Consider the following 25,985-nt stretch of genomic DNA (forward strand, 5'->3'; position numbering starts at 1 on the left):
CCAGCCCAGCGGAAGGAAAGGTTTCAGAGTTGTTTGTTTCTCCCTGATAAAGGAGCCCTTCCTTGCTTTTGCTTTTATTCTCTCTGGTATTGGACGGAACAGCCCTCCAGAAGCAATTTAGAGTGATTGGTGAAAGGAAACACACCAAAAGCTCGCAGCAACAAAAAGGATGAAATTCTTTCTGCAGTGTCTTCAGCTTCTGCCCTTACTGATCATCTTCAGCTTAGAGTCGCTTCTGAAGCTTTTCATTCCTAAGAAGAGAAAATCAGTTACTGGAGAAATCGTCCTGATTACTGGAGCTGGACACGGAATTGGGAGACTAACTGCCTATGAATTTGCCAAACTTAAAAGCAAACTGGTTCTGTGGGATATAAATAAGGTAATAGTGCTCACTGTGTTTTACTTTTTGGCACCTTTGATCTGTAGACAGGGATGCATTCTGTAGGCAACATCCCCTTCCGGCATCTCTATAAAGTAGGTAGAAAAAACTACTATTGGTATTTTATAGATTCATTAATGTATTTATGATTACAGGATAAATGGACTTAGACAATATAGGATTCCCAGTTACTACCCATCACTAATTTGGCATTGTAAACATATACTTCCTTTTGCCCTGAAAATAATTTGTAATCTCCTCCAAGGCCTGATTTCGCCGACCCTTCTATCTTAATCAGATGGGGAAAGTAATCTTTTTAAACTAGTCTATTAAAAGTAAGAGGTTTGCACCTGTTAAGAAAAAAAAATCCTACTGTCCATTACTGAGATAAGTGGGTTTAAAAAGATAGCCAACAGAAAGCAACATTATTGGATCATAGCAGTTGCCAAAAGTAATTTTTAAAATTATCTTTTTGTTAAAAACCATATAAAAGAAAAAACTCTTTGAGGTGCCTGGCTGGCTCAGTCGGCAGAGCGTGTGCCTCTTGATCTCGGAGTCGTTTAGTTCAAACTCCACATCGGGCATAGAGTTTACTTTAAAAATAAAACAAAATAAAAAATTTAAAAGAAAGAAAAGAAAAAAACCTCTTCAATGTACACAGTGTTTTACAAGAATAGGTGTAGGCTTAAGGAAGAGAGGAGGACTTTGAATCTAATCTTTTATTTGGCCAATGGTAGATGGGCAGAGAGATTTCCAGAAGGCACCTGAAGGCCTGAAATGCCATCCCTTACACGTTAGGCAACACCCAGTGCTGAAACAAGAATTTAGGGATTGCAAGTTTAGATGAGAGTTCATCCAATGAGTGTGTGATTGAGATAGCAATCAACAAGCATTTTTTTAATATCTGTTGCATAGATGGTTAAGAACACAGTGCCCAACAGGACATAGGGTCCCCTGCCTTCAATCTCATAGGGAAAATAGACTTTAAATAATTATGTGCAATGAAAGATACAAACGAGGCCCAGTCCAATCTGATGTGGTCACTGGTGGTGAATGTCTGGCAGGTTGGTATGGTCAGACTCAGCAGAGCTCTCCACTTCTTCACAAGCTACCTTCTAACTTCATAGAGCTTTAGGTTCCTTTTCTGTAAAAGGAATAAAATAACAGTACTTGCCTTAAATTATACCAAGTAGCAGATATACCAAATAGCATGCACAAAGCCTTTAGCATTTAGCACATAGCATTTAGCAATAGCATGCACAAAGCATTTGGCACATGGTAAACACACATTAGTTCTTATTCACAAAGTGAAGTTTAAGCTACCATTGAAGAATTCAGGTATAAGTATTAGGTTACACATCTGTGTTAATGACTCCCAATGCCCTGTGCCCATTTGTACAATTTTTTTCTGCTTTGGAGTCAAGTGCTTTTATCCAACAAGTATTTATTGAGCACCTACTATCTGCCAGACACTGTTCTAATGCAGAACTGAGGACACAGCAGTGAGAAAAACACAAACCTTATGAACTAGGGAAAATAAACAGGACATGCTGTATAATAAACTATGTAATTGCTGAATGGTGATAAGTATAAAGAAAAAGTGTGAAAGGGGAGTTGGACTTTGTATGGTAGGTGGAGGACAGGGATCGTGTTGATCTTATACACAAAACCTCACTGAGATGGAGATAGTTGAGTCAAGATCAGAAGAGGCTGAGGGTGCAATGAGCCCCTCACCTATTTCTGCAGAAAGGGATCAGCAAATGCAAAGCCTGGCACAGAGTGAGGGAAAGGAGAGAAGTAAAAGAAAAGTCTAGATCTGTGCTTTCCAACACAATGGTTAGTAGTAGCTACTAGCCACTTGTGGCTGTTGAGCATTTGAAATGTGACTCATCTGAATTGTGATATAGGTGTAAATACACACAGGATTTCAAAGACAGTATGAAAAAAAGTATGTTGAATATCTTACAGCTTTTCTGTAGATTACATATTGAAATAGAATATTTCATTATAATAATAAATATTCCAAAATAATATTTTGGATTATTTTCAGTTAAATAAAACATATTACTAAATTAAATTTTATTTTCTCAGGTGTGGCTAGCAGAAAAATTGAAATTAAGTACATGGCTCACATTATATTTTTATGAGACAGCGCTGGTCTAGAAACTTAAGTAGCAGCAGCTCCAGATCATAAAGTTTCCTGTAAACTATTGTTTGTGCTTTGGCTTTTCCTGGGAGAGCCAATGGAGGATTTTGAGACAGATTCTAGGCTGCTGAGGGGCAGGGAGAGCGGTTAGGAGACCCGCAGTAATCCAAACAAGAGATGATGCTGGTTTTGTAGGCCAGAGAGGTAGTAAGGGAAGTGGCAGAAAATCAAGAATAATGTAGTATTTATTATGTTAAGTTTATTTCATTTAAATAAGCCTTCAACAATTTTGAGATTATATCCTTCATATATATATATATAAATAAATTCACATATATATATATATATATATATAAAACTGTGTTAGTTTTAATGTCCTTATTTGGCCACATAAAAGATTGGCCGTCCAGGATGCCTGGGTGGCTCAGTCGGGTAAGCATCCGGTTTGGGCTCAGGTCATGGTCTGGCAGTTTGTGAGTTCAGACCCCTTGTCTGGCTCTTCACTGCCGGCTCGGAGCCTGGAGCCTGCTTCGGATTCTTGTCTCCCTCTCTCTGCCCCATCCCTGCTTGTTCTCTCTCAAGAATAAATAAACATTGAAATTAAAAAAAAAAAAAAAAAAAAAAAAAAGATTGGCAGTCCTGGTTCAGTATATACACCACAGTCCACTTCCCTTGAAATTTTGCATATTTTAAAATTATGAAAGTCTGAGAACCACTAAACCTGACTGGGGAGGAGAGTAGAGTGGAAATTTCAAGCAGTCCATCCAGGCAGCAGATCCTAGAGACTTCTGGGCTGGTGGCTCAGTGGAGAAGGAATGAAAAAAGAGAGTTTCAGATTGTTTTCAGAACAAGCAGGAAGCAGGGAGGGGCCAGATCAAATTCTTCCTCCAGGGTTCAAAGACAAATTGTCCCCAGAGATAATTTCTCAGATTAAGTCAAGCAGCAAGGTTAGCCAGGTCTAAAGATATCCTACTCAGGGCAGAAGTCTTCCATCTTCCTACTCGTCCTGAGGTCCATAAAAAAGGAGCATGAATTTCGGGAGGGATTAGTGGTGGCTTCAGCTTTCTTATTCTACTGAGATTCATGCCATGAATTCCTTATTGCTTAATGTAGATATTCTCACATTTCTTGACCATTCTCACCCCCATGCCTCATTAGATAAGTCTGTGAAGATAAATTTATAGAAAGTGCTGAGCACCTAGTTAGTATATACTCAAAGACTTTATCAAATGGAGAAGTGAATTAATGAATGGGAAAAAGCAATGGAAATAATCAGAAAAACTTATAGAAGTTTAGTAGTCTAGGTAATGAACAGCGTTTTAGTTGTAGGGATAGAGGACAAAGGATTAGTAAGGACTTAAAGGAGAGCCCAGGATTAAAAATTGAGAACTGCATCCAACATACTAGGGAAAAAGGTTAACACGGGAAATCTTGAAGAATGATGAGCAGTTCCACTGGGCTGAGAAAAATGTTAAGGATCTGCTTATTTTTTACTTCTCACCAAATGAATATGGAGGCTGTCTAAAATTTTTCCTGGCAGAATTTTAAACTTAAATTTCTTGCATTAAAAAAAAAACTTTAGAGACTCTTAAAAACTGAGAATAAACTGAGGGTTGATGGGGGGTGGGAGGGAGGGGAGGGTGGGTGAAGGGCACTGAGGAGGGCACCTGTTGGGATGAGCACTGGGTGTTGTTTGGAAACCAATTTGACAATAAATTCCAAATAAATAAATAAATAAATAAAATCTTTTCTGGCATAGTTAAGAAGGTGTGGAGTGCCAACCTTGGCCCTAAGTGAGGAAGACCAGGGAAGTAGGAAAAGTGTGACTGCCAGTGTAAAGGAAGGGCATATTTGCCAGCACCCACTCTGTGCATTGACAGAGCCGACCAGTACTAAGCAAATCTCTGCAAATGGAATACATGGCAAATGGAGTTTAATTGCAAAATCTGTTCCAAATAAGAACCAAACTTTGTACAGACCCAAAAAATCAGTGTAATATACTTACTGAAACTTTTTTTTTTATAGTGGGAAAGTATGTATAACAAAAATTTCCATTTAACCATTTTTAAGTGTTGAGTTTAGTTGTGTTAAGTACATTCACGTCGTTATGAAATGACCTCTCCTGGCCATCTCCAGAACTTTTTCATCATTGCAAACTGAAACTTTGCACCCCTTAAACAATTACTCCCCAGCCTCCTCTCCCCCAGCCTTCGGCAACCACCGTTCAACTTCCTGTCTCTGTGTATTTGACTATGCTGGGTATCTCAAATAACTAGAATTTTGCAATATTTGTCCTTTTGTTTCTGGCTTGTTTCACTAAGCTTAATATCATCAAGGTTCATCTATGCTGTAGAATGTGTCAAATTTTTATACTTTTTTTTTAACGTTTATTTATTTTGAGACAGACAGAGACAGAGCATGAACAGGGGAGGGGCAGAGAGAGAGGGAGACACAGAATCTGAAACAGGCGCCAGGCTCTGAGCTGTCAGCACAGAGCCCGCTGCGGGGCTCGAACTCACGGACCATGAGATCATGACCTGAGCCGAAGTCGGACACTTAACCGACCAAGCCACCCAGGCTCCCCTCAAATTTTTATACGTTTGAAGGCTGAATAACATTCTATTTTGTGTGTATACTACATAAATGAAATATACTTTTTTTAATTTTATTTTTTTATTTCAAGTTTTAATTTACATTCCAGTTACTTAACTTATATGGTAAAATTGGTTTCAGGTGTAGAATTTAGTGATTCATCGCTCACATATAACACCCAGTGCTGGACACAAGTGCCCTCCTTTACCATCACCCAGTTAGCCCATCCCCCACCCACCTTCCCTCAGGCAACTCTCCATTTGTTCTCTGTAGTTAAGAGTAAAAAAGAGTCTCTTCTGATTTGCTTACTCTCTTTCTTTTTTTCTTTCCCTTCCCCTACATTCATCTGTTTTGTTTCTTGAATTCCACATATGAGTGAAATCATATGATATTTGTCTTTCTCTGACCTATTTCACTTAGTATAATACACTCAAGCTCCATCCACTTCGTTGTAAATGGCAAGATTTCATTCTTTTTCATGGCTGAGTAATGAAATCTACTTTTAAAGGAAAGAGCCAAAAGCTGCCTGTTAGGTACAGGAGGGCAACATAAGGTTTCAGTGTCCCTTGGGGAGTAAGGGCTCCTCTCCAGAGTATACAACAGTTTGTGTGAGAGATTTCAGTAAAAGGGAAAATACCCTATTTCCTTTTATTGCCACAGTTAATTAAGTTCAGTGAGCAAACTGCACATTCTTTCCATAGCTCTCCAGATTTGGGTTTTCTGCAAGAGTAATTGCAGGTTACTAGCAAATTCGCAACACTAGTATTCTGTTCTACCATTCTTTCTGTGGGTAAATGTAGTAAGTCCATCCACTTGTGGGTTAGCTGACAATAATTTCTTGGCTTGCAGTGTTCACAGACTAAAACTCAATCCAAGGTATTATTTGAGACATTCTTTAAAATAAAAAGAAGCTACAAAATTGGTAAAGGCAAACCAACAAGCAAAAATGGAAACAAAAAAAAGGAAAAACAAAACAACTCTGTGGTCTGATCCTGAATTTAAGTGACAAAATCAGTGCTCCAAATTGGGCTCATCATTCCGTTTCTCAAATCTGCTCGTGACCTCCATCTGACTTGTTGCAACACCGTGTTGCGAGTTACATAAACTAAAAAGCATGGACTTCAGCTTTGGTTCTTCCCGCCTTCCTCATCCAGTCACCAAGTCCTGCTGATTTTACCTCCTAAAGATATATTTTAAGGCTCATTCTCTTCTCTGCATTCTTTCTAGTAGTGCCATAATTAAACTTGTATCATCTCTTGGCTGAATCATTGGAACTGCCTACTAATTTTTCTCTCTTCCTTCAGTGTTGACCCCTAAAATCTGTCTTCCATACTTTAGTAAGAGTAATCAATATAATACTGATTACATGACATGTAATACTAACTATATGATAACAAATCTAAGTCCATAATTTAGTCAGTGGCTCCCCACTGAGTTTTTGGATAAAACTTAGTATGTCATACAATGCCCTTTAATCTGGACTCCTGCTGGCCTTGAACTTTATGACTCAGCAACACCAGTTTGCTGATATTTTTTCCCACTGGACCTTTCTCCTATCCATCCCTTTGTTTACACTCTGCCTGGCATGCCTTTTTCCTTCTCTTTACCTGGCTGTTCTACTCACCCTTAAGATCCAACTCTGGTACCTCTTCTAGAATTGTATTGCATGTCCCTCCTTTGTTGTGTTCCCATAACTCTCTGTATATTGTTCTGTTATGCTTACCACAATGCATTAATGTGAACCCTATGACACTGCCATTATTCAGTCCTTTATTCTGACACTAACAATTTCATATGTCCCACCTAAGTCTTATTTTAGGTTTCTTTCTACTACACTGTGAGCTGGCTAAGGTCTATTCTCTGTCTCCTTCATATTTGTGTCCACCAGGTTCTTCCAAGCACCGTGATTAAAAATTAAAATGTTAAAGGAATGAGTGAATGAATGGATGAATGAACTGTAATTAACCCTTTATCTGTTTATTTTGCAGCCGGAAATGTACGTGAATAGTTTTTTAGTGACATAAAAAAAAAAAAGGTTAATGTTATTTTTTAAAATCTTGAAATGGAATACATACATGCATATATTCACAAAGTATGTAAAATTCATGACTACAAAACTAGTATTTTAAGATTTTTTTTTGTTTATTTTTGAGAGAGAGACCTAGTGCAAGCAGGGGGAGGGACAGAGAGAGAGAGAGAGAGAGAGACAGAATCCTAAGCAGGCTACAGGCTCTGAGCTGTCAGCACAGAGCCAGATGCATGGCTTGAACTCATAAACCACAAGATCATGACCTAAGATGAAGTTGGACACTTAACCAGCTGAGCCACTCAGGTGTCCAAGATTTTTATGTTCCTTAGAAAAGGTTGCTTTAAGTTCAGTTCAGAATAAAAGGAGCTAGTCAAAGTAGTGAGAGCAAAGTGTACCTGCATCCCTGCCAAAAATGCATCCAGTTAAATTATTGCCAAATGCTAGTTCAAACAACCTGACTATCCTTCATTATTTTCAGTTGTTGATATATGTTCATGTTATTTATTTTGTTCTCTTTTTTTGTTGTTGTTGCCTTTCCTAGCATGGGATTGAGGACACAGCTGCGGAATGCAGGAGACTGGGTGCGAACGCTCATGCCTTTGTGGTAGACTGCAGTAATCGAGAAGATATTTACAGCTCTGCAAAGAAGGTGAAATTTTACATTTGGTTAGGATCGTATCATGTCAGAGCTAGGAGGGATTCTGGAGGTGACCTCGTCATGATGCAGACAAAGTAGCAGAAGTTTTGTGACTTGCCCAAGGTTGGGCAGCCAGCTCATGGCAGACCCAGAACTAGAATCTAGAACTGAGGTTCCCAGACTTTGGTGTGTTCTGGAATCTTCCAGAGAACTTTTTAAAAAATAGACATGCCAAAGGTTTCTTTCAGCAAATCAAGGGCTGGGCCCAGGAATCTGCATGTATAATACCTTACACACCCACACCTCACCCATCTAATTCTGCTACAGGTAAATTCTTGGATGACACTGCGAAACACTGACAGGGTCTTCTGACACCCAAAGAACTGGGTTAGGGAGTTAGGATAAATTTATTTATTTATTTTTTTTTTTAAATTTTTTTTTTTTCAACGTTTTTTATTTATTTTTGGACAGAGAGAGACAGAGCATGAACGGGGGAGGGGCAGAGAGAGAGGGAGACACAGAATCGGAAACAGGCTCCAGGCTCCGAGCCATCAGCCCAGAGCCTGACGCGGGGCTCGAACTCACGGACCGCGAGATCGTGACCTGGCTGAAGTCGGACGCTTAACCGACTGCGCCACCTAGGTGCCCCTAAATTTAATTGCTTATCAGGCTTTGATCATAGATAGATTTCTATAAAGCATTATTTGCTTTTTCTGTATATAACTGAGATGTGCTATGTATATATATCATGGAGTTTCACTCTGAACTCGTACATATATTTGTTAACTAAATACTACGATAGTAAGAAGAATCAGTAGAATTACCTGGGCAAATTCCTTAAAATACACATTCCTGGACCTCACCCCCAGAAAATCTGATTTCAGCACAGTATAAAGATTCTGATTCAAGCAGCCTTGAGAACCTCTTTGTTTAGGGAATTTGAGTTTGAGGACATTTTGAACTTCTATTCTTGAATTGTAATCTTTTATTTCAAACTGATGCCTCTATTACTGGTGAGGCCTGAGCTTAGACAAAACAATAAGTAGAAATGACCCAGGCTAGTGGTGGGAAATAGCTTTCCTGGAAGGGAGTACAGTAAGAGCAGGGCCTGGAGGTAAGAAACGTCTGCACTTAATAACTGTTTTACCTAAAATTAACAATGGTTTTCCTTCATAGAGACCTACATGCTTCCAGTTAATACTAGGTGTATCACTGCAAATTTCTTAACCCCTCTGTGCCTACATTTTCTCAATTATAAAATGGGGATCACAGCAGCACCTACCTCAGGGTTGTTAGGAGAATTAAGTGAATTAATGACGTAAAGTTTTTATATCAGTGCCTGGCACACAGTAATCACTTCTAGACTCATCTTGGAATAAGCTGTTCTGGAAAAGATAATTTCATTATTTGAACCTATTCCATGTGTTTTAACCATGCTGTTTTTTTTACTGAAATTGCTCAAGGATAAACTATATGTTTAAACAGAATATACACAATGACATGTGATTATCAGATATTCTGAAGTTGTTTTGATGTGGTTATTTTAGTATCAGAACATTTTTATGTCACCTGACCATTTAAACTCATGACTTTCTTTCTTTTTTATTTTTAAAAAATTTTAAGTTTATTTATCTTAGAGAGAAAGAGCATGCGCATAAGCGGGGGAGGGGCAGAGAGAGAGGGAGACAGAATCTGAAGCAGGCTCTGAGCTGTCAGCGTAGAGCCCAACACAGGGCTCAAACCCACGAAGTGTGAGATCATGCCCTGAGCTGAAGTCAGATGCTTAACCTACAGCCACCCAGACTCCCCATGGCTTGCTTCCATTATTGAGAAATGTGCAAACCAGACATTCACACTGTGGGGAGACAATAGATGCAGATGGGGAACTCAAGTATGAAGGAAGGGACAAGTGTGTCTGGGTAAATGCTTTGACAGTGTAAAAGAATCAAAGTCCTGTTACTTTGAAGGCGTTATAGCAGCTCCATCATTTCAACCACATACATGTCCTGTTTTTTTCAATATCTTAGGGGCATTATTCTGAACAACAGTTTTCATTTTGTGCTAGAGATGTGGGTATACATACCAATAGTGTTGATCAAAGGCCAAATACCTTAGCTTGACTCTTTTTTTTTTTAATTTTTTTTTTTTAATGTCTATTTATTTTTGAAACAGAGAGAGACACAGCATGAACGGGGGAGGGGCAGAGAGAGAGGGAAACACAGAATCGGAAGCAGGATCCAGGCTCTGAGCCATCAGCCCAGAGCTCGACGCGGGGCTCGAACCCGCGGACCACGAGATCATGACCTGAGCTGAAGTCAGACGCCCAACCGACTGAGCCACCCAGGTGCCCCTAGCTTGACTCTTTAATAATTTAAATACAACCTGATGAAATTCATTTCTGTCTGACAAGCCTTCAGCAGTTGTTACATCATGTCCTGCTGGGTTGCTGATGGGTATTCCACCTCCTGGCTTCCTTTCTGTTTGAGGTTTGAGGTTTGAGGCTTGTCTTGGGCTCTGAGGTCAGAAGATCTGGGAGAGTCTCAGCTCCATGTGACCTTTAGTAGCCATGTGATCTAGGGCAAGAAACAGGCATTCAGTGTTTCATGTTCCTCCTCTCTAAAGTAAGCATACCAGGAGTTGCAGGCTCATAGAATTATTGTGAGAATTAAATGAGATAAATAATGAAATCGTGCAAAATGCATAGCACAATTAAAGCCTTTAATAGGCTATTTGTCACGTCCTCCTCAGTCCCCCAGCACACTGCAACACTATCTAATAATGGTAACTCCTAACAGAAGTTAGCTTTTATTTAGAACACAATGTATAACAGAATGCATTGTAACTCTAGGGTCCAACCACCAAGAAGCTTAGTTACTCAAAGAACCGTAAGAATATCAGATAAGATATTCTTTTGTTGCCAGCCCATAGGCCAACTGCCACCAGGGGAAGATAGTTGGTGAACAACAGAATGGAGTGACAGACCACAAAAATAAAGCAATAGAAGGTGTGACTAGCTTAATGGTATAATCAGTTTTACATAGTTTCTTATATAGTCCCTGCATTTGCCAATTAATTTTTTTTTGCTTACCCTTTGAAGTAGTATTTAAAAAATAAATGCTAGGTTTTTGTCACCGGTTTTGTTTTTATTTGCCAGATGCCTCTCGGGTATAATAAATAGAGCAAAGTCAAGAGACTAAATTGCAAAAGAAAATTTCTACCTGCCAGACTTCCAGGTCTAGCTGATTTGAAATTAAGTAGCTAAGATTAAAAAGTTCTTTTTTCCATTTTGGCACATAGATTACAAAACTACTCTTTTTTTCACATCTGATGTAAAAAACACATAGTTCTTTAATGATCCTTGTATGCAAACCTTCCTTTGTAACTCTTAATGATGCAGATATTTGTCTTATTTTTAAAGGTGAAAGCAGAAATTGGAGATGTTAGTATTTTAGTAAATAATGCTGGTGTAGTCTACACATCGGATTTGTTTGCTACACAAGACCCTCAGATTGAAAAGACTTTTGAAGTTAATATACTTGCACATTTCTGGGTAGGTATGACTTCTTTTACAAGAACATTCCCTTTTGTAAAACCCAAAGACTATGTTTAAAGTGGAGCTTTCAGTAGACATAAAGATGTGTCAAATCAATACGGAAGTTTTCTCCAGGCACTAAGGATAACATCATACAAAGAGGTCATTTTTGAGGGTGCCTGGCTGGTGCCATCCAGAAGAGCATGCAACTCTTGATCTCAGGGTCATGAGTTCGAGCTCCATGTTGGATGTAGAGATTACTAAAAAAAATAAAGAAACTTTAAAAAAAAACAAGTCAATTTTCTTTTATTTTTTAAAAAATTTTTAGTGTTTATTCATTTTTGAGAGAGAAGGGGGTAGGGACAGAGAGAGAGGGAGACACAGAATCTGAAGCAAGCTCCAAGCCCCAGGCTCCCAGCTATTAATTAGCACAGAGCCTGACATGGGGCTCGAACCCATGAACGGCGAGATCATGACCTGAGCCAAAGTCGGGCGCTCAACCAACTGAGCCACCCAGGTGCCCCCCAAAGAAGTCAATTTTCTTTCTTCCTTTTTTTTTAATGTTTATTTGTTTTTGAGAGAGAGACTGAGCATGAGTGGGGGAGGGGCAGAGAGAGAGAGAGGGAGACACAGTCTCCAAAGCAGGCTCAAGTCGGAAGCTCAACCGACTGAGTCACACAGGTGCATCCAGTCAATTTTCATGCTGTGGTCAAATCTCATCAACCATTTTCCCTCCCCGCCCCTTAAAAATATTAATAATAATAATTAATTAATAATAAACTTCAGCTGTTATATATGTTTTAATTTTGAACTGGATTCTTAAAAAAAATTAAAAACAAAAATAAAATAGATTCTCATATCTCTATGTGATCTTATTTATGAAAGAAGAAATTAGAGATAATCCAAGTCCTCTTCTGTGGTTCTGTTAAAAGTGAGCCCAGTTTGCTTTTCAGATTCTCAGGAGACTCAGGCCTTGAGTATTTTCTGGCCCCAAAGCTGCAAACTTTATTATAAATCTCACCATTCAAGGTCTATAGATTATATATATAGAGAAAAAAAAAAAGAATTTCTGAAGAGGCTGAAAATTGCCCAAATAGCCCATTCCTGAAAGGGCCTCTTAAAGTTTTCTTGGATGTCAGTTTGGGAAGCATAATCTCAAAAGAATGTTGGAGTTGGTAAAAATGCAGTATTATCTTATGTCAGTATTTCCAAATTATTGACCTATGTCTTTGTATTTTTATAACTTACAAGTGTGCCTGTCTTTCTGCCTCTGTTAGAATGTAGGGCATTGCCTTAATTGTTTTTGAATCCTCATCACATAATAGGTGCTCAGTAAATATTTATTGCATTCGGTGACTACTAGAAGATTGCTGTTCACTTCAGTATTTTGGTAAATGACATAACCAAACTATTTGCTAACAATTTCACATTGCATACAAATTCTTTTGATAACTATAGATTATTATATCTATTCAATATATGAAATGATAGAAAGTATCAGTGACAAAAGGTAAAGAGAGGACCAGGGCATATTAGAAGTTCACAATTTAAGTGAAATGGATTCTTAAGTTTTCAGTATCCATTGCCTTGCTTAGTTTTTCTAATCCAGGCATCCTATCCATTTGCCTCATGTGGCCACATTTGGCAGTTAATCTAAATTTTTTTTCTTTTATACTAGGAAAATGTTAATAAAGTATAGTTTTGTCTGGAAATCTTCCCAATAGGTCTACAAAATCAGAAATAACAATATACCATTGTCTCTTAATCAACACTATTTCTAGACTACAAAAGCATTTCTTCCAGTGATGATGAAGAATAATCATGGCCATATTGTCACTGTGGCTTCAGCAGCTGGGCATACTGGGGTCCCCTTCTTACTGGCATATTGGTAAGTCAGGATGTGGTTCCTTAATTTGTTCCTATGCTTGTACGTGATTTCTTACCCTAATGAAAACTACCGTTAATGATGATAAACTTGAAGTTGCCGAAATAGTCGGTTGCACAGTCTCTTGTACAATAGCTTTATCAATCATTAATCCCCTCCAGGCTGACCATTCTAGAGGTGGCTGCAGGGAAATTGTCCAATTAGAAGGCAGCTCTTAAAGCAGTTCTCATCCCTTGTAGGAGCAAGAAATTATACAACAAGAGTAATCTTGTTGTATATCTGTTGTTTCTAGAAATTGGCCAAGCACTGTTGGGGTGTGTGCAACCCGTAGAAATTTTTAATTTCTGTTTTAATTTTTAATAAAGTTAATAATTTTTAATAAAGTAACTTTGTGGAAACAAAGTAAAGAGAAAGTATAATCCAGGATTCTAAATGTTGTAAACATCTAAATAGTGGAATTGTAAAAAAGAAAAACTATAATAGTTATCCATTTAAAAATCCCTGCCATTGTAATAACTGAAGAACTTAACTATCACAAGCAGGGAACAGTAATGGTGTGCTCCACTGTATACTGTAAAGACAATTCTTTGCAATATAGTGAGGCCACCATAGCCAACAGGAACCTACGGGTTGCACACACCCCAACAGTGCTTGGCCAATTTCTAGAAACAACAGATATAGTTGTATGTGTATAAATATATAAACACAGGCATGGGTGGGTATCTTGTTTTTATATAATATATACACGTGTATACATATGTATGTATGCATGTATATAAAAGATATATATCTTGCATTTAAAAGTTTGCAAGGTGGGAATGCAAGCTGGTGCAGCCATTTGAAAACAGTAAGGAGGTTCCTCAAAAAATTAAAAATAGAACTACCCTACAACCCAGCAATTGCACTACTAGGTATTTATCCAAGGGACATATGCACCCCAATGTTTATAGCAGCACTATCAACAGTAGCCAAAGTATGGAAAGAGCCCAAATGTTCATCGATGGATGAATGGGTAAAGAAGAAGTGGTATATATATACAATGGAGTATTACTCAGCAATCAAAAAGAATGAAATCTTGCCATTTGCAACTACATGGATGGAACTGGAAGGTATGATGCTAAGCGAAATTAGTCAGAGAAAGACAAATATCATATGACTTCACTCATATGAGGACTTTAAGAGATAAAACAGATGAACATAAGATAAAGGAACACAAAAATAATATAAAAACAGTGAGGGGGACAAAACATAAGAGACTCTTAAATATGGTGAACAGAGGATTACTGGAGGGGTTGTGGGAGGGGGATGGGCTAAATGGGTAAGGGGCATTAAGGAATCTACTCCTGAAATCATTGTTGTGCTATATGCTAACTAATTTGGATGTGAATTTAAAAAAATAAAATTAAAAAAAAAGAAAAATATGATAAGATGGTCCACAGTAATTAACTCATATATATTAGTATTTCCCAATATGTTAAGGCAAAGGCAGGTATATCTACTGAAAATGTCCAAGGAACAGCTTGAACTTTTTAGGTAGGTTAACCAATGAAGAAACTTATATTCTATAATTAAAATAGAATCAACTTTTATCCAGAGAATGCAGTAATTTAGCCTTAATGACTGACATTTGACAGGGGAGACCAAGGTCATTCTAAGACGTCTGATTCTTAAGTTGCACTCTTTACAATCTTTCCACAAAACTCATCTCCCATAGGAAACCAAATCAAATCATTATTTGATATGCCTTAAGGTTACTAAAGATGAGGAGAATAAATTGTTTTAGTGTCTAGACATTTTCCTTTAACAAAAGTTGTTAATATCCTGGTCAGAAACCATGCCTAATTATGTGTTCTCTACTGCACTTGGACCTCAATACCTATTAAGTAACAACAGCAACAAGAGGGGTGTGTGGTTCCCAGCCTCATCCCTAGACCGTTGCAAAACTCCTCTGTCACATGGTATGCATAAGCTAAGGCTTTCCCATCCAGTCCAAAAGGAAATAGTCCAGAAACAATTCAGTTATCTTTTACCTGAGGGTCCCATATACTGTGGGTATAGTAAGTAATTCATGAATGTTTATTTTCCTTGAAAAGTCAAGATGAGCTTACTGTGCTTCTGTTTATCTGTTTTGTTTTGTTTTTACTCTTTGATCTCTCAGGAACAGTTCATTGTAGCTTTATCCAGAAGCCATTGAAATGAGTTATCTAATTATCTTTGAACTTTACTGCAGTGGCAGAAATCATTCTAAGCGTTGTAATTTGTGTATTACATATCTTAGTGACGTTAAAGATGGAATTTATTTTCTAATGTGACCTTGTGGCATGTACTATAACCCCAAAAAGCCTGTAACTATATTTTCTAATATGGCACAAAAAAGTATATAGACACTTATTAAATCTGGAATTATGTGAAAAAAATAAATAAAAGTTTGCAAGGATATATATCAAGCCATTTTACTCGAACCACACCTAGAGAGTGGTTATTCTTTGGTAATGACAAGTAATTTTATTTTGTTCATCTATATTTTCTGTCTTCCTTTCCTTCCCTTCCCTCCCTTTTCCTTTCCTTTCCTTTCCTTTCCTTTCTTTTCTTAACATATATTTGTTTTCTAATAGTTTCTAAAATGGGGTGCCTGGGTGGCTCGGTTGGTTGAATGTTTGACTTTTGTTTTTGGCTTAGGTCAAGATCTTACATTTCATGAGTTTAAACCCTACATTGGACCCTGCACTGGTAATGGGAAGCCTGCTTGGGATTCTCTCTCTCTCTCTCTCTCTCTCTCTCTCTCTCTCTCTCTCTCTCTCTCTCTCTCTCTCCCCCTTCCCCACTTACTCTCTCCATCTCCCTTGAAATGAATAAATAAACTTAAAAACATTTTTTTTATGAACATAGACTTGGATTGAGTTTTTGGGTTTTGGGGGGGTTTTGTTTGTTTTTTAAGATGAAATAGCTGTTGAAGCAGTTACAGAACAGATGTGTGATGCAGATCATGTATTGTCTCTTTCAAACCCAGTTTAGGTTAGGTGATTGTCCCCTGGCCATCAAAGGCTCACATCATTTGGCATTGTTTCCCTTGATGAAAGCTAGCTGCAGGTGTTGCTACTCAGCTACTACACGAACTTCTACTCTCTGCCAGATTCTTAGTCCCTGGGCATTGAGGTAACCCAAGAGAATCAGAGGATCCAACAGGGCTGTGAATGCCCTGTCATGCTTCCTCCTCTTTGCTATGGTAAATACTGTAACTCTCTTTTTTTTTTTTTTTTTTTTTTTTAACGTTTATTCATTTTTGGGACAGAGAGAGACAGAGCATGAACGGGGGAGGGGCAGAGAGAGAGGGAGACACAGAACTGGAAGCAGGCTCCAGGCTCTGAGCCATCAGCCCAGAGCCTGACAAGGGGCTCGAACTCACAGACCGCGAGATCGTGACCTGAGCCGAAGTCGGACGCTCAACCGACTGAGCCACCCAGGCGCCCCTGTAACTCTCTTGATTCTAATTTGATTCTACTCCACTGAATGTTTAGCTATGAAAACCGAGAGAACATGTTCTGTATGAGAAACTATTGATAGTGCTTTCAGCAGAAGCAAAAGTTCTCATCAAGTGTTGTCAAAGCAGGAATGGCATACACAGTTTGTGTGCAGATTGCACACTACACAATTCTAGGGGGCACTGTGCATATTCGGGTCCCCTTAAACTTAAAAAATCTTCCAGGAGATGGCAGTAAAGTAGCTTTAGAAGAGGAGTAGGTTTTTCTGACTCACACAAAGGCACCCTTTGGGCTAGAAATAGAAATGTGCTGTGACTGTCTGGATGTATATATGACTGAACCCAAAAGGCCTGTATATAAACTTGTAAGATTCTGGCAGGTGGGTGTGAGGACCTCACCCTGCGGCTGCCCAAGACAAACCTCCAGGTTCCCTTACTTGTTAAATCTGCCACTTGCCAATCTGGAGTGGCCTGCCTCTTTCTTTGCTCTCTCCCCGCCCTCTGTGTGCAGGGGAGGGGTGGGGGCAGTTTCAGATCGTACTCAAGGAGCTCCAGAGGAGATTGCAAACCAACAACCTCCACAGTGCTTCAGCTTCCTTTTTGGTAAATGGGGATCATAGTAATACCTATTTCAAAGAGTTGTTGTGAGGAGCAAATGCAGTTAATACATTGGAAAAACTGAGGACAGTGCCTGATGTGTAGTAATCAATTTTACGTGTGATTATTTCTGTGTGGTTTTTCAAGTTAAGATTTACATTTTTCTTTCTGTTTTTAAAAATTTTTTTTTAATGTTTATTTCTGAGACAGAGACAGAGCATGAGTGGGGGAGGGGCAGAGAGAGAGGGGGACACAGAATCTGAAGCAGGCTCCAGGCTCTGAGCTGGCAGCACAGAGCCGGACGCGGGGCTCGAACTCACTGGCCGGCAGCTCATGACCTGAGCCGAAGTCGGACGCTTAACTGACTGAGCCACCCAGGCACCCCAAGATTTACATTTTTCATGAGTAAATCTAGCCATCTATCTTTTAAGCCTTCAGTATATGTCTAAGGTTTAAAAGAAAAAAAAAAGTTGAAAGAGAACTTTGCATAGCTTTGTATTTTCCAAAGCACAGGTTAATTGGCAAGAATTTACAGCTACTTTGTGTAATTGCTAATAAATACAGACTTATAGAAAAATAATCTAGTAATTGATGGCACTGAGTTGCACATTTTAAAATGGTTAAAATGGCAAATTTTATGTTATGTATATTGTCACACAATTAAAAAAATTTTTTTAATGTTTATTCATTTTTTGAGAGAAAGAAATAGAGAGTGGGGGGGTGGGGCGGGTGCTGAGAGAGAGGGAGACACAGAATCCGAAGCAGGCTCCAGGCTCTAAGCGGTCAGCACGGAGCCTGATGTGGGGCTTGAACCCACGAACCATGGGATGATAACCTAAACCGGAGTCAGTCACTTAACCGACTAAACCACCCAAGCACCGCTATTTTCACATAATTTTTAAAAATCAGTAATATTCCAAAAACCACTGAATTATACATTTCAAGTGGGAGAGTTATATGATACATGAATTTATTTCTCAATAAATTTGATTTAAAAAGAAAAAAAACCTAACTGGAAAAGTAATGTCTGCTTAAAATATTATTAATTTGCCTCTCTTGGCAAATGAAGGAGATGTGACAGTAAGAATTGCTTTGCATTTCGATTTATTTATTTGACAAATGTTTTTTGAGCAGCTATTATAAGCCAAGCACTGTGGTAGGCCCTGGGGATTCCTTGGAAACCAAAATAGTCACAGAGCTTATAGTACAAGTTTGAGGGACAGATGTTAAAAAAAAAAAAAAAAATTCACCCAAACAAGTATTTAATCACAAATCCAAAACAGGCTGTCATGTAAAACTGAAGATTATTACATAATGGAAATAATTTAGACTAGGGGTCAGGAAAGGCCTCTTTGAGGAAGTGAAGCAGAGTCTGAAAGGGAAAATGGGACTTGTCCAGGAGAATTTACCCAGGAATTCCCTGGATGTATTAAATAATTAACAGGCTATGGCGACATTAAATCTTATGGAAACAGCAACAACAAAAACCAACGCTTTACCAGTTTTCCTAGCAAGACCTTTAAACCCACTCAGTTCTCGCTCCAATAAGTGTTCTGTGTCAATGCTTCTTAGACTTTAATGCCTATAAATTTACCTGAGGATCCATAATGCACATTCTGATTTGGTAGGTCTGGGCTGGCCCCTGAGACTCAGCTGATGGCCATGAGGCTCGGCAGAGGACCACACTTAACTAGAGAAAACAGACATCTGAATTCAATAGATACCACAGCTTTCTCTAATTATCTTCTGGCCTGTTTATTTCCAGTTCAAGCAAATTTGCTGCTGTCGGATTTCATAGAGCTTTGACTGAAGAACTGGCTGCCTTAGAAAGAACCGGAATCAAAACAACATGTCTCTGCCCTAATTTCATAAATACTGGCTTCATCAAAAACGCAAGTACCAGGTAAGTTGAGACAGAAATGACGACAAAAGGATTGGTGATTGCTATGAATATCAGCCATTCCGTGGGTTTTCTTAAATATTTTAATCCTTAAAACACCTGACATTCAATTCCCTTAGCTCATCTCAATTTCAGCTCCTGCAGATTGTGGGAAAGCAGGTGAGGCAAAGAGAAGGGGAGAATATATGTAAACATAAATATGAGGAACTCAAGTGAACTTGGTAATCCTCCTTTTTTTTCTTTTCCTGAGCAGTGGTTTTCTGACTTAAGTATACATACCTTTCACCAGGAGTGCTTGGGAACCATGTAGAGGTCCAACTCCCAGAGATGTTGATTGCTTGCGTTTGGCTAGGAGAGGGTAGTGGTGGGGAAGGGGCCTTGGGACTCTGTTTAACAAGCATCATCGGTAATCTAGAGATTATCCTCCATAGTGAGCACTAGTCTTTACTTAGTTAAAAAATAAAACTATATGGCTCAGCATCTGACTTCAGCTTAGGTCATGATCTTATGGTTTGTGAGTTGAAACCCCATATTGGGCTCTTTGCTGTCAGCTCAGAGACCTCTTTGTTCGGATCCTCTACCTCTCTGTCTGCTCCTCCCCTGTGTGCACTCTCTCTCTCTCAAAAATAAACATTTTTTAAAAACTTATAAAACTAGGGGCGCCTGGGTGGCGCAGTCGGTTAAGCGTCCGACTTCAGCCAGGTCACGATCTCGCGGTCCGTGAGTTTGAGCCCCGCGTCAGGCTCTGGGCTGATGGCTCGGAGCCTGGAGCCTGTTTCCGATTCTGTGTCTCCCTCTCTCTGCACCTCCCCTGTTCATGCTCTGTCTCTCTCTGTTCCAAAAATAAATAAAAAACGTTGAAAAAAAAATTTTTTAAAAAAAAAAAAATAAAAACTTATAAAACTATAAAGGATAAGCTCTGAGGTTAGTTTTTTTTTTTTAAGTTTATTTATCTTGAGAGAGACAGAGACAGCACAAGTGAGGATGGGCAGAGAGTGAGAGAGAGAATCTCAAGCAGTCTCCGAGCTGCCATTGTAGAACCTGATGTGGGGCTCAAACCCATGAGGCTGTGAGATCATGACTTGAGCTGAAACCGAGAGTTGGATGTTAACCATTTGAGCCACCCAGGTGCCCCAGAGGTTAATTTTTAATGTTTCTTTTCTTTGGGAGTAGTTTTAATGTCTTTGTAACATGATGCATAATTTTTAAAAATTCCAACATACAGAAAAATACGAATAAGTAAGAAAGTTTCTTTTTAAATTGCCTTGAAACCTTCTATCTACCGCAAACTACTCAACATTTTGATGAACATCCTTCCAGACATCTCTCCATGTATAGCTTAAATGTCTAAATTATATGTAACTGGCATATATTACACGTGGGGTTCTGAAAACTGTAGGTAAACTACTTATTTCCCTCAGCATTATGTCATGGACATCATTTCATGTCAGTAAAGACAGAACTTTATCATAAATTGTGTTGGTTACTTAGTCTGAACATTAGTATCTACTAGTGATTTTTACCCTGGCACAGCTGTCATGAACACCCTAGTGATGAAGTTTTGGGGTGATGGGGGGTTCGTAAGGTCCAGAGTTGCCAGCCAAGAAAGAATTCTTGAAGACGTTTTTGGTGCCAAACTAGTGATTTTATTAAAGCATGGGGACAGGACCCATGAGCAGGAATAGCCACATGGGGTTGTGACAGGTAACTCATTGTATACCCTCAGGTTGGGGCAGAGTCAAAGATAGAGTAAGTCTCTAGGTATTTTGGAAGCAAGGTTTTTAGGACCTTGAGTGGCTAGCTGTTCCTAGGGAAACACCACTTATTACCATTTAATAAAACCCCAGTCATGAGACTCTTCAGATGTATATGGGGAGGGGGGCATAAACTTGGAGGATGACTGACAACATATATCTTGGGGCAGTTGAGATAAAGGAAGTAGACTTACAGGATCCTCAAGGTTGTGACAGTGTTAAGCCAAGGTTCTCTTTTGCCCCTAGCAAACTGTCATCATCCAGGCAGCTGAGCCCCTATAGAGGGAGGTCACTCTGCTGGTTTGAAGGACTCATCAATGGGCTGTAGGCAGTAAGGGAATTTAGTTTTTCATTTGTCTTAGTTTCCCACATCACCATGGCAATTTGCTTTGTTCTTCGGTAGCCAGGAGTGTCTGAGGAATATCACACACATTCCACCTGGGGGGTGGGGGGAGTGGGTATGTGTGTGCCAGCCTGTATTTTGCCCTCAGCTTGCCCCAAGCTCCCTCATCACTAATGCGCACATATTTTCACATTTTGGTGGTGTCTCCTTCAGGTAGATTTTAGAAGAGGGATTACTGGGTCCAAGGGTGTACACATTTTAAATATTCGTACGTGCTGCCAAACTGCCCCGGAAGTGTTTCACCAATCTGCACCTGTACCCACGGGGGAGGAAGAGCGCCACCGCTTTTCTACTTCCTCAGCAGCCTGCTTTCTGGTGATGTTCTGCCTTTTCCATACAGGAAGGATCATCTTTGTTTCCTGATGACCTAGTAGCTACATTAAAGTGTTTTCTTATGTTTTTTGGTAGTAGGGCTTCTTTCCTTCTTTTTATTTTTTTTTAGGTTTATTTATTTATTTTCAGAGAGACACAGCACACACACAAGGGGGGGGGGGTGCAGAGAGAGAGTGCGTGCAAGAGAGAGAGAGAGAGAGAGAGAGAGAGAGAGAGAGAGAGAGAGAGAGAATCTCAGGCAGGCTCCCCACTGTCAGTGCAGAGCCCATGAACTGTGAGATCATGACCTAAGCCATAACCAAGGGTTGGATGCTTAACCAACTGAGCCACCCAGGTGCCCCTTTTTAAATTTTATTTAAATGTTTATTTTTTGGTAGTTTGACTTCTTTTTTTTTTTTTAATTTTTTAAAATGTCCATTGATTTATTTTGAGAGAGAGACTGTGCAAGCAAGGGAGGGGCAGAAAGGGGAAGGTGGAAAGAATCCCACACAGGTTCTGTGCTGTCAGCACAGAGCCTGACACGGGGCTCGATCCCACAAGCCATGAGATCATGACCTGAGCCGAAATCTAGAGTTGAATACCCAGCTGACTGAGCCACCCAGGCACCCCAGTAGTTTGACTTCTTTTGTGAATTGCCTGTTTCATGACCTCTACTCACCTTTTCTATTGAGCTATAGAGTTTTAAATTAATATCTATAAGTTCATTGTACATTCAAGATACTATCTTATATGTCATACACATTGCATATATTTTTCCCCAGTTTGCTATTTGCCTTTCAACTTCTTTTTATTTAGTTTTACATTAAAACTTCTCAGTTTATTTTCCATCATGGCCTATAGGTTTGGCGAGATATTTATAAAGGTCTTTTTCAGCCCAAGCTTTTAAAAATACCCACCTATATTTATTTCTCCAGTACTTTTATGGTTCGATTTTCACATTTGGAGCTTTGCTCCACACAAATTTACTTTAAGAAATAAGGTCATGGTAGGGGCACCTGGGTGACTCAGTTGGTTGAGCCTCTGACTCTTGATTTCAGCTCAGGTCATGATCCCAGGGTCATGAGATCGATTGAGCCCTGTGTCCCTGCTTGGGATTTTCTCTCTCTCTCTCTCTCTCTCTCTCTCTCTCTCTGCCTGTCTCCTCTGCTTGCATGTTCTCGCCCTCCTTCTAAAATTAAAAAAAAAAAAAAAGTCACCGTATAGCTTGTTTTTCCCAAATAGTTAATGAATTATTTTGCATTATTTATTAAATAATACTGGGGCGCCTGGGTGGCTCAGTCGGTTGAGCGTCCGACTTCAGCTCAGGTCACGATCTCACGGTCCGTGAGTTCGAGCCCGGCGTCGGGCTCTGGGCTGATGGCTCAGAGCCTGGAGCCTGCTTCCGATTCTGTGTCTGCCTCTCTCTCTGCCCCTCCCCCGTTCATGCTCTGTCTCTCTCTGTCTCAAAAATAAATAAATGTTAAAAAATAAATAAATAAATAAATAAATAATACATCATTTCCTTCACTACTTTGAAATGTTATCTTTATAGTAAATCTGCATACATACTGGGATCTATCATGCTGATAAGATTCAATTTTTATTTATTTATTTTTTAATGTATGTTTAGTTTTGAGAGAGACAGAGTGTGAGTGGGGGAGGGGCCACAAGAGATGGAGACACAGAATCTGAAGCAGGTTCCAGGCTCTGAGCTGTCAGCATAGAGCCCTACATGGGGCCTGAACTCACAAACCACAAGATCATGACCTGAGCTGAAGTCGGACGCTTAACCAACTGAGCCACCCAGGTGCCCCTAAGATTCAATTTTTAAATTTCATTTTGCCTCTTTCCCCCAATTCATCTGCCTTTGGTAAAAATATGTTTTAAATTAATGAAGAATATTCAATGTGGCACTTTGGGAAAATATCAGGTTCTATTTAAATACATCTTAAGGGGTGCCTGGGTGGCGCAGTCGGTTAAGCGTCCGACTTCAGCCAGGTCACGATCTCGCCGTCCGTGAGTTCAAGCCCCGCGTCAGGCTCTGGGCTGATGGCTCGGAGCCTGGAGCCTGTTTCCGATTCTGTGTCTCCCTCTCTCTCTGCCCCTCCCCTGTTCATGCTCTGTCTCTCTCTGTCCCAAAAATAAATAAAAAACGTTGAAAAAAAAATTAAAAAAAAATAAATAAATAAAATAAAAGGGAGTGTCAGAGAGAAGAGTACCATCCTCAAGGGTAAGATTTGCCAATTTCCTCCATTATTTAATTATTTTCAGGGGGAAAACTCTCATTGGATCCTAATATAATATTTTGAGTCAACTTTTTCACTCAGACTGTCTTTCAGCAGTTAAAAACAGGTACCATATTTTTATAAAATTATAATTGGGTTTTTTAACCTTGCCCCCAGGACAAGGCTACATAAACTAACATTCCTTGTGGGCAAGAGTGCCCTCTCTGGCAAAGCTCTACTAGTGACAATTAAAAAAATAATTGGGGGAAATAAATAAATAATAATTGGGAAGCTTGCTATGGGGGGAAAAGGATAAATCAAAGTTGGGAGGAGTCTAGACCAATCACAGGAATATAACCTGGTTTAACAAGGGTCTGGGTCTTGGTCCCTGCCACATGAACCCCTTTGAAGATAAACTGATATTAGAGTAGATACCAACGGTGAAGTTGGTTTTAATCTAGAAACTTAGTGCTAATTAGAAGACAGACAGATCTTACTCTATATTGTGGACACTACATAAAATTTGTAATTTTCTTTTTTTTTTTTTTTTAATATTTTTAATGTTTATTTATTTTTGAGAGACAGCATGAGCGGGAGAGGGCAGAGAGAGAGAGAGGGAGACCCAGAATATGAAGCAGGCTCCAGGCTCTGAGCTGTCAGCCCAGAGCCTGACGCGGGGCTTGAACTCACAGACCGCGAGATCATGACCTGAGCCGAAGTTGGACGCTCAACCCCCTGAGCCACCCAGGCGCCCCAAAATTTGTAATTTTCTTAAAACTCATGACAATGCTTTTGCTTGTAGAGATTAAGTAATTTACCTGTAAGGAACAGAACTGAGCCTCAGGCCAAACCTTTTCCCTTTTTACACAGAGGAGGGCCTTTCTGAAAGAAGGAAACTAAACAAACCTCGAAATGATTGATTCCAAAGAATTTATATCATATTAATGTTGGGACTTACATTCCCTTTTAAAGCACATCAAAGATACCGTTTATTGATTCTTATATTTACACATCTAACACACTGCAAAGAAACTGGTTTACTATAGCAGTTATAATTCAGCATAATCTGAGTTAATTGGAATTAAGTGTAATCAGGTGTTCTGAGTAATTTTTTTTGACAGCTAAGAGTTATTTGCATTAAATAAATTGGATATCAAGAAATCGTTTTATTAAAAACATTTTTTGAAAGCCTGCTAAATAGGTGCCCGACTAGGCGTAGATACCTTATATAAATTACCTCTAATCTCTAATCTAGGAGGACTAGATTTGGCACCAGGACATAGTTTGCCTATCTTTGCTCTAATGTTTATCTGCAAGATAAGTCTTACAATGCCCATTTTATGAACAAAGAAACTGTAAGTTGGAGAAGTTAAGAAGATTGCTCAAGGTCACACAGCCTGAAAGTGGCAGACTGGAATTCCTACTAGCTCCCTAACTCCAACTGCCCTGCTATTCCTAGCTTTATTTCTTAACATAAATTAAAAAAAATTTTTTTCAATGTTTATTTATTTTGAGAGAGAGAAAGAGAGAGAGAATGGGGGAGGGGCAGAGAGAGGGAGACACAGAATCAGAAGCAGGCTCCAGGCTCTGAGCAAGCTGTCAACATAGAGCCCGACACGGGGCTCGAACTCACAAACCGTGAGATCACGTCCTGAGCCGAAGTCAGACACTTAGCTGACTGAGCCACCCAGGTGCCCCACTTTACATAAATTTTTAATTGAAGATTTTGTCTTGAGAAACACCATATTTAAAATGTGTACTAGATATGTCATTGGAGGTATCTTTATTGCTTTTGTGATAATGTATAATGATTATAAACAAAATTTAAATAATGTAGAGAAAAGCCCCTTCAAAGCTATAGATACTGTTAGGTCTAGTTGATTTATATTTTTGTTCAAGTCTTCTATTTCTTTGCTAATCTTTCTAGTTGTTCAATTCATTTTTGAAAGTAAAATTAATGTCTCCAATTCTTATTTTTAAACTGTATTTTCTCAATTCCATCAATTTTTCTTCATGTATTTTGGAGCTATATCGTTAGGTATATGAACAGTTTTTCATAAAATGTTCTTCCCTTGGGGCACCTGGTGGCTCAATCAGTTGAGCATCTAACACT

At 39.1% G+C, this 25,985-nt stretch overlaps 1 protein-coding gene and 1 long non-coding RNA gene across 3 annotated transcripts in view; one reads left to right on the top strand and one right to left on the bottom strand.

The window, feature by feature from the left end:
• HSD17B11 (hydroxysteroid 17-beta dehydrogenase 11) overlaps window positions 1-25,985 on the top strand; it is a 35,283-nt gene continuing 9,298 nt past the window's right edge. The window contains exons 1-5 of the mRNA XM_058721974.1: window positions 1-379; window positions 7,688-7,795; window positions 11,202-11,333; window positions 13,097-13,203; window positions 19,044-19,181. Coding sequence (XP_058577957.1) covers window positions 170-379; window positions 7,688-7,795; window positions 11,202-11,333; window positions 13,097-13,203; window positions 19,044-19,181 — 695 coding nt within the window. The 5' untranslated portion in view covers window positions 1-169. The remainder of the gene's footprint in view (window positions 380-7,687; window positions 7,796-11,201; window positions 11,334-13,096; window positions 13,204-19,043; window positions 19,182-25,985) is intronic.
• On the bottom strand, window positions 393-21,234 carry LOC131507352 (uncharacterized). 2 transcript variants are annotated; one of them, XR_009259458.1, is made up of 5 exons: window positions 21,127-21,234; window positions 18,873-18,968; window positions 10,166-10,356; window positions 1,396-1,523; window positions 393-467 (listed from the first exon to the last, which is right to left on the bottom strand). It is a non-coding gene; the product is annotated as an uncharacterized LOC131507352 (long non-coding RNA). The 2 variants fall into 2 exon arrangements; XR_009259457.1 differs by lacking the exon at window positions 18,873-18,968.

The sequence above is a fragment of the Neofelis nebulosa genome, chromosome 3 (assembly GCF_028018385.1).
Source record: "Neofelis nebulosa isolate mNeoNeb1 chromosome 3, mNeoNeb1.pri, whole genome shotgun sequence".
NCBI classification, from domain to species: domain Eukaryota; kingdom Metazoa; phylum Chordata; class Mammalia; order Carnivora; family Felidae; genus Neofelis; species Neofelis nebulosa.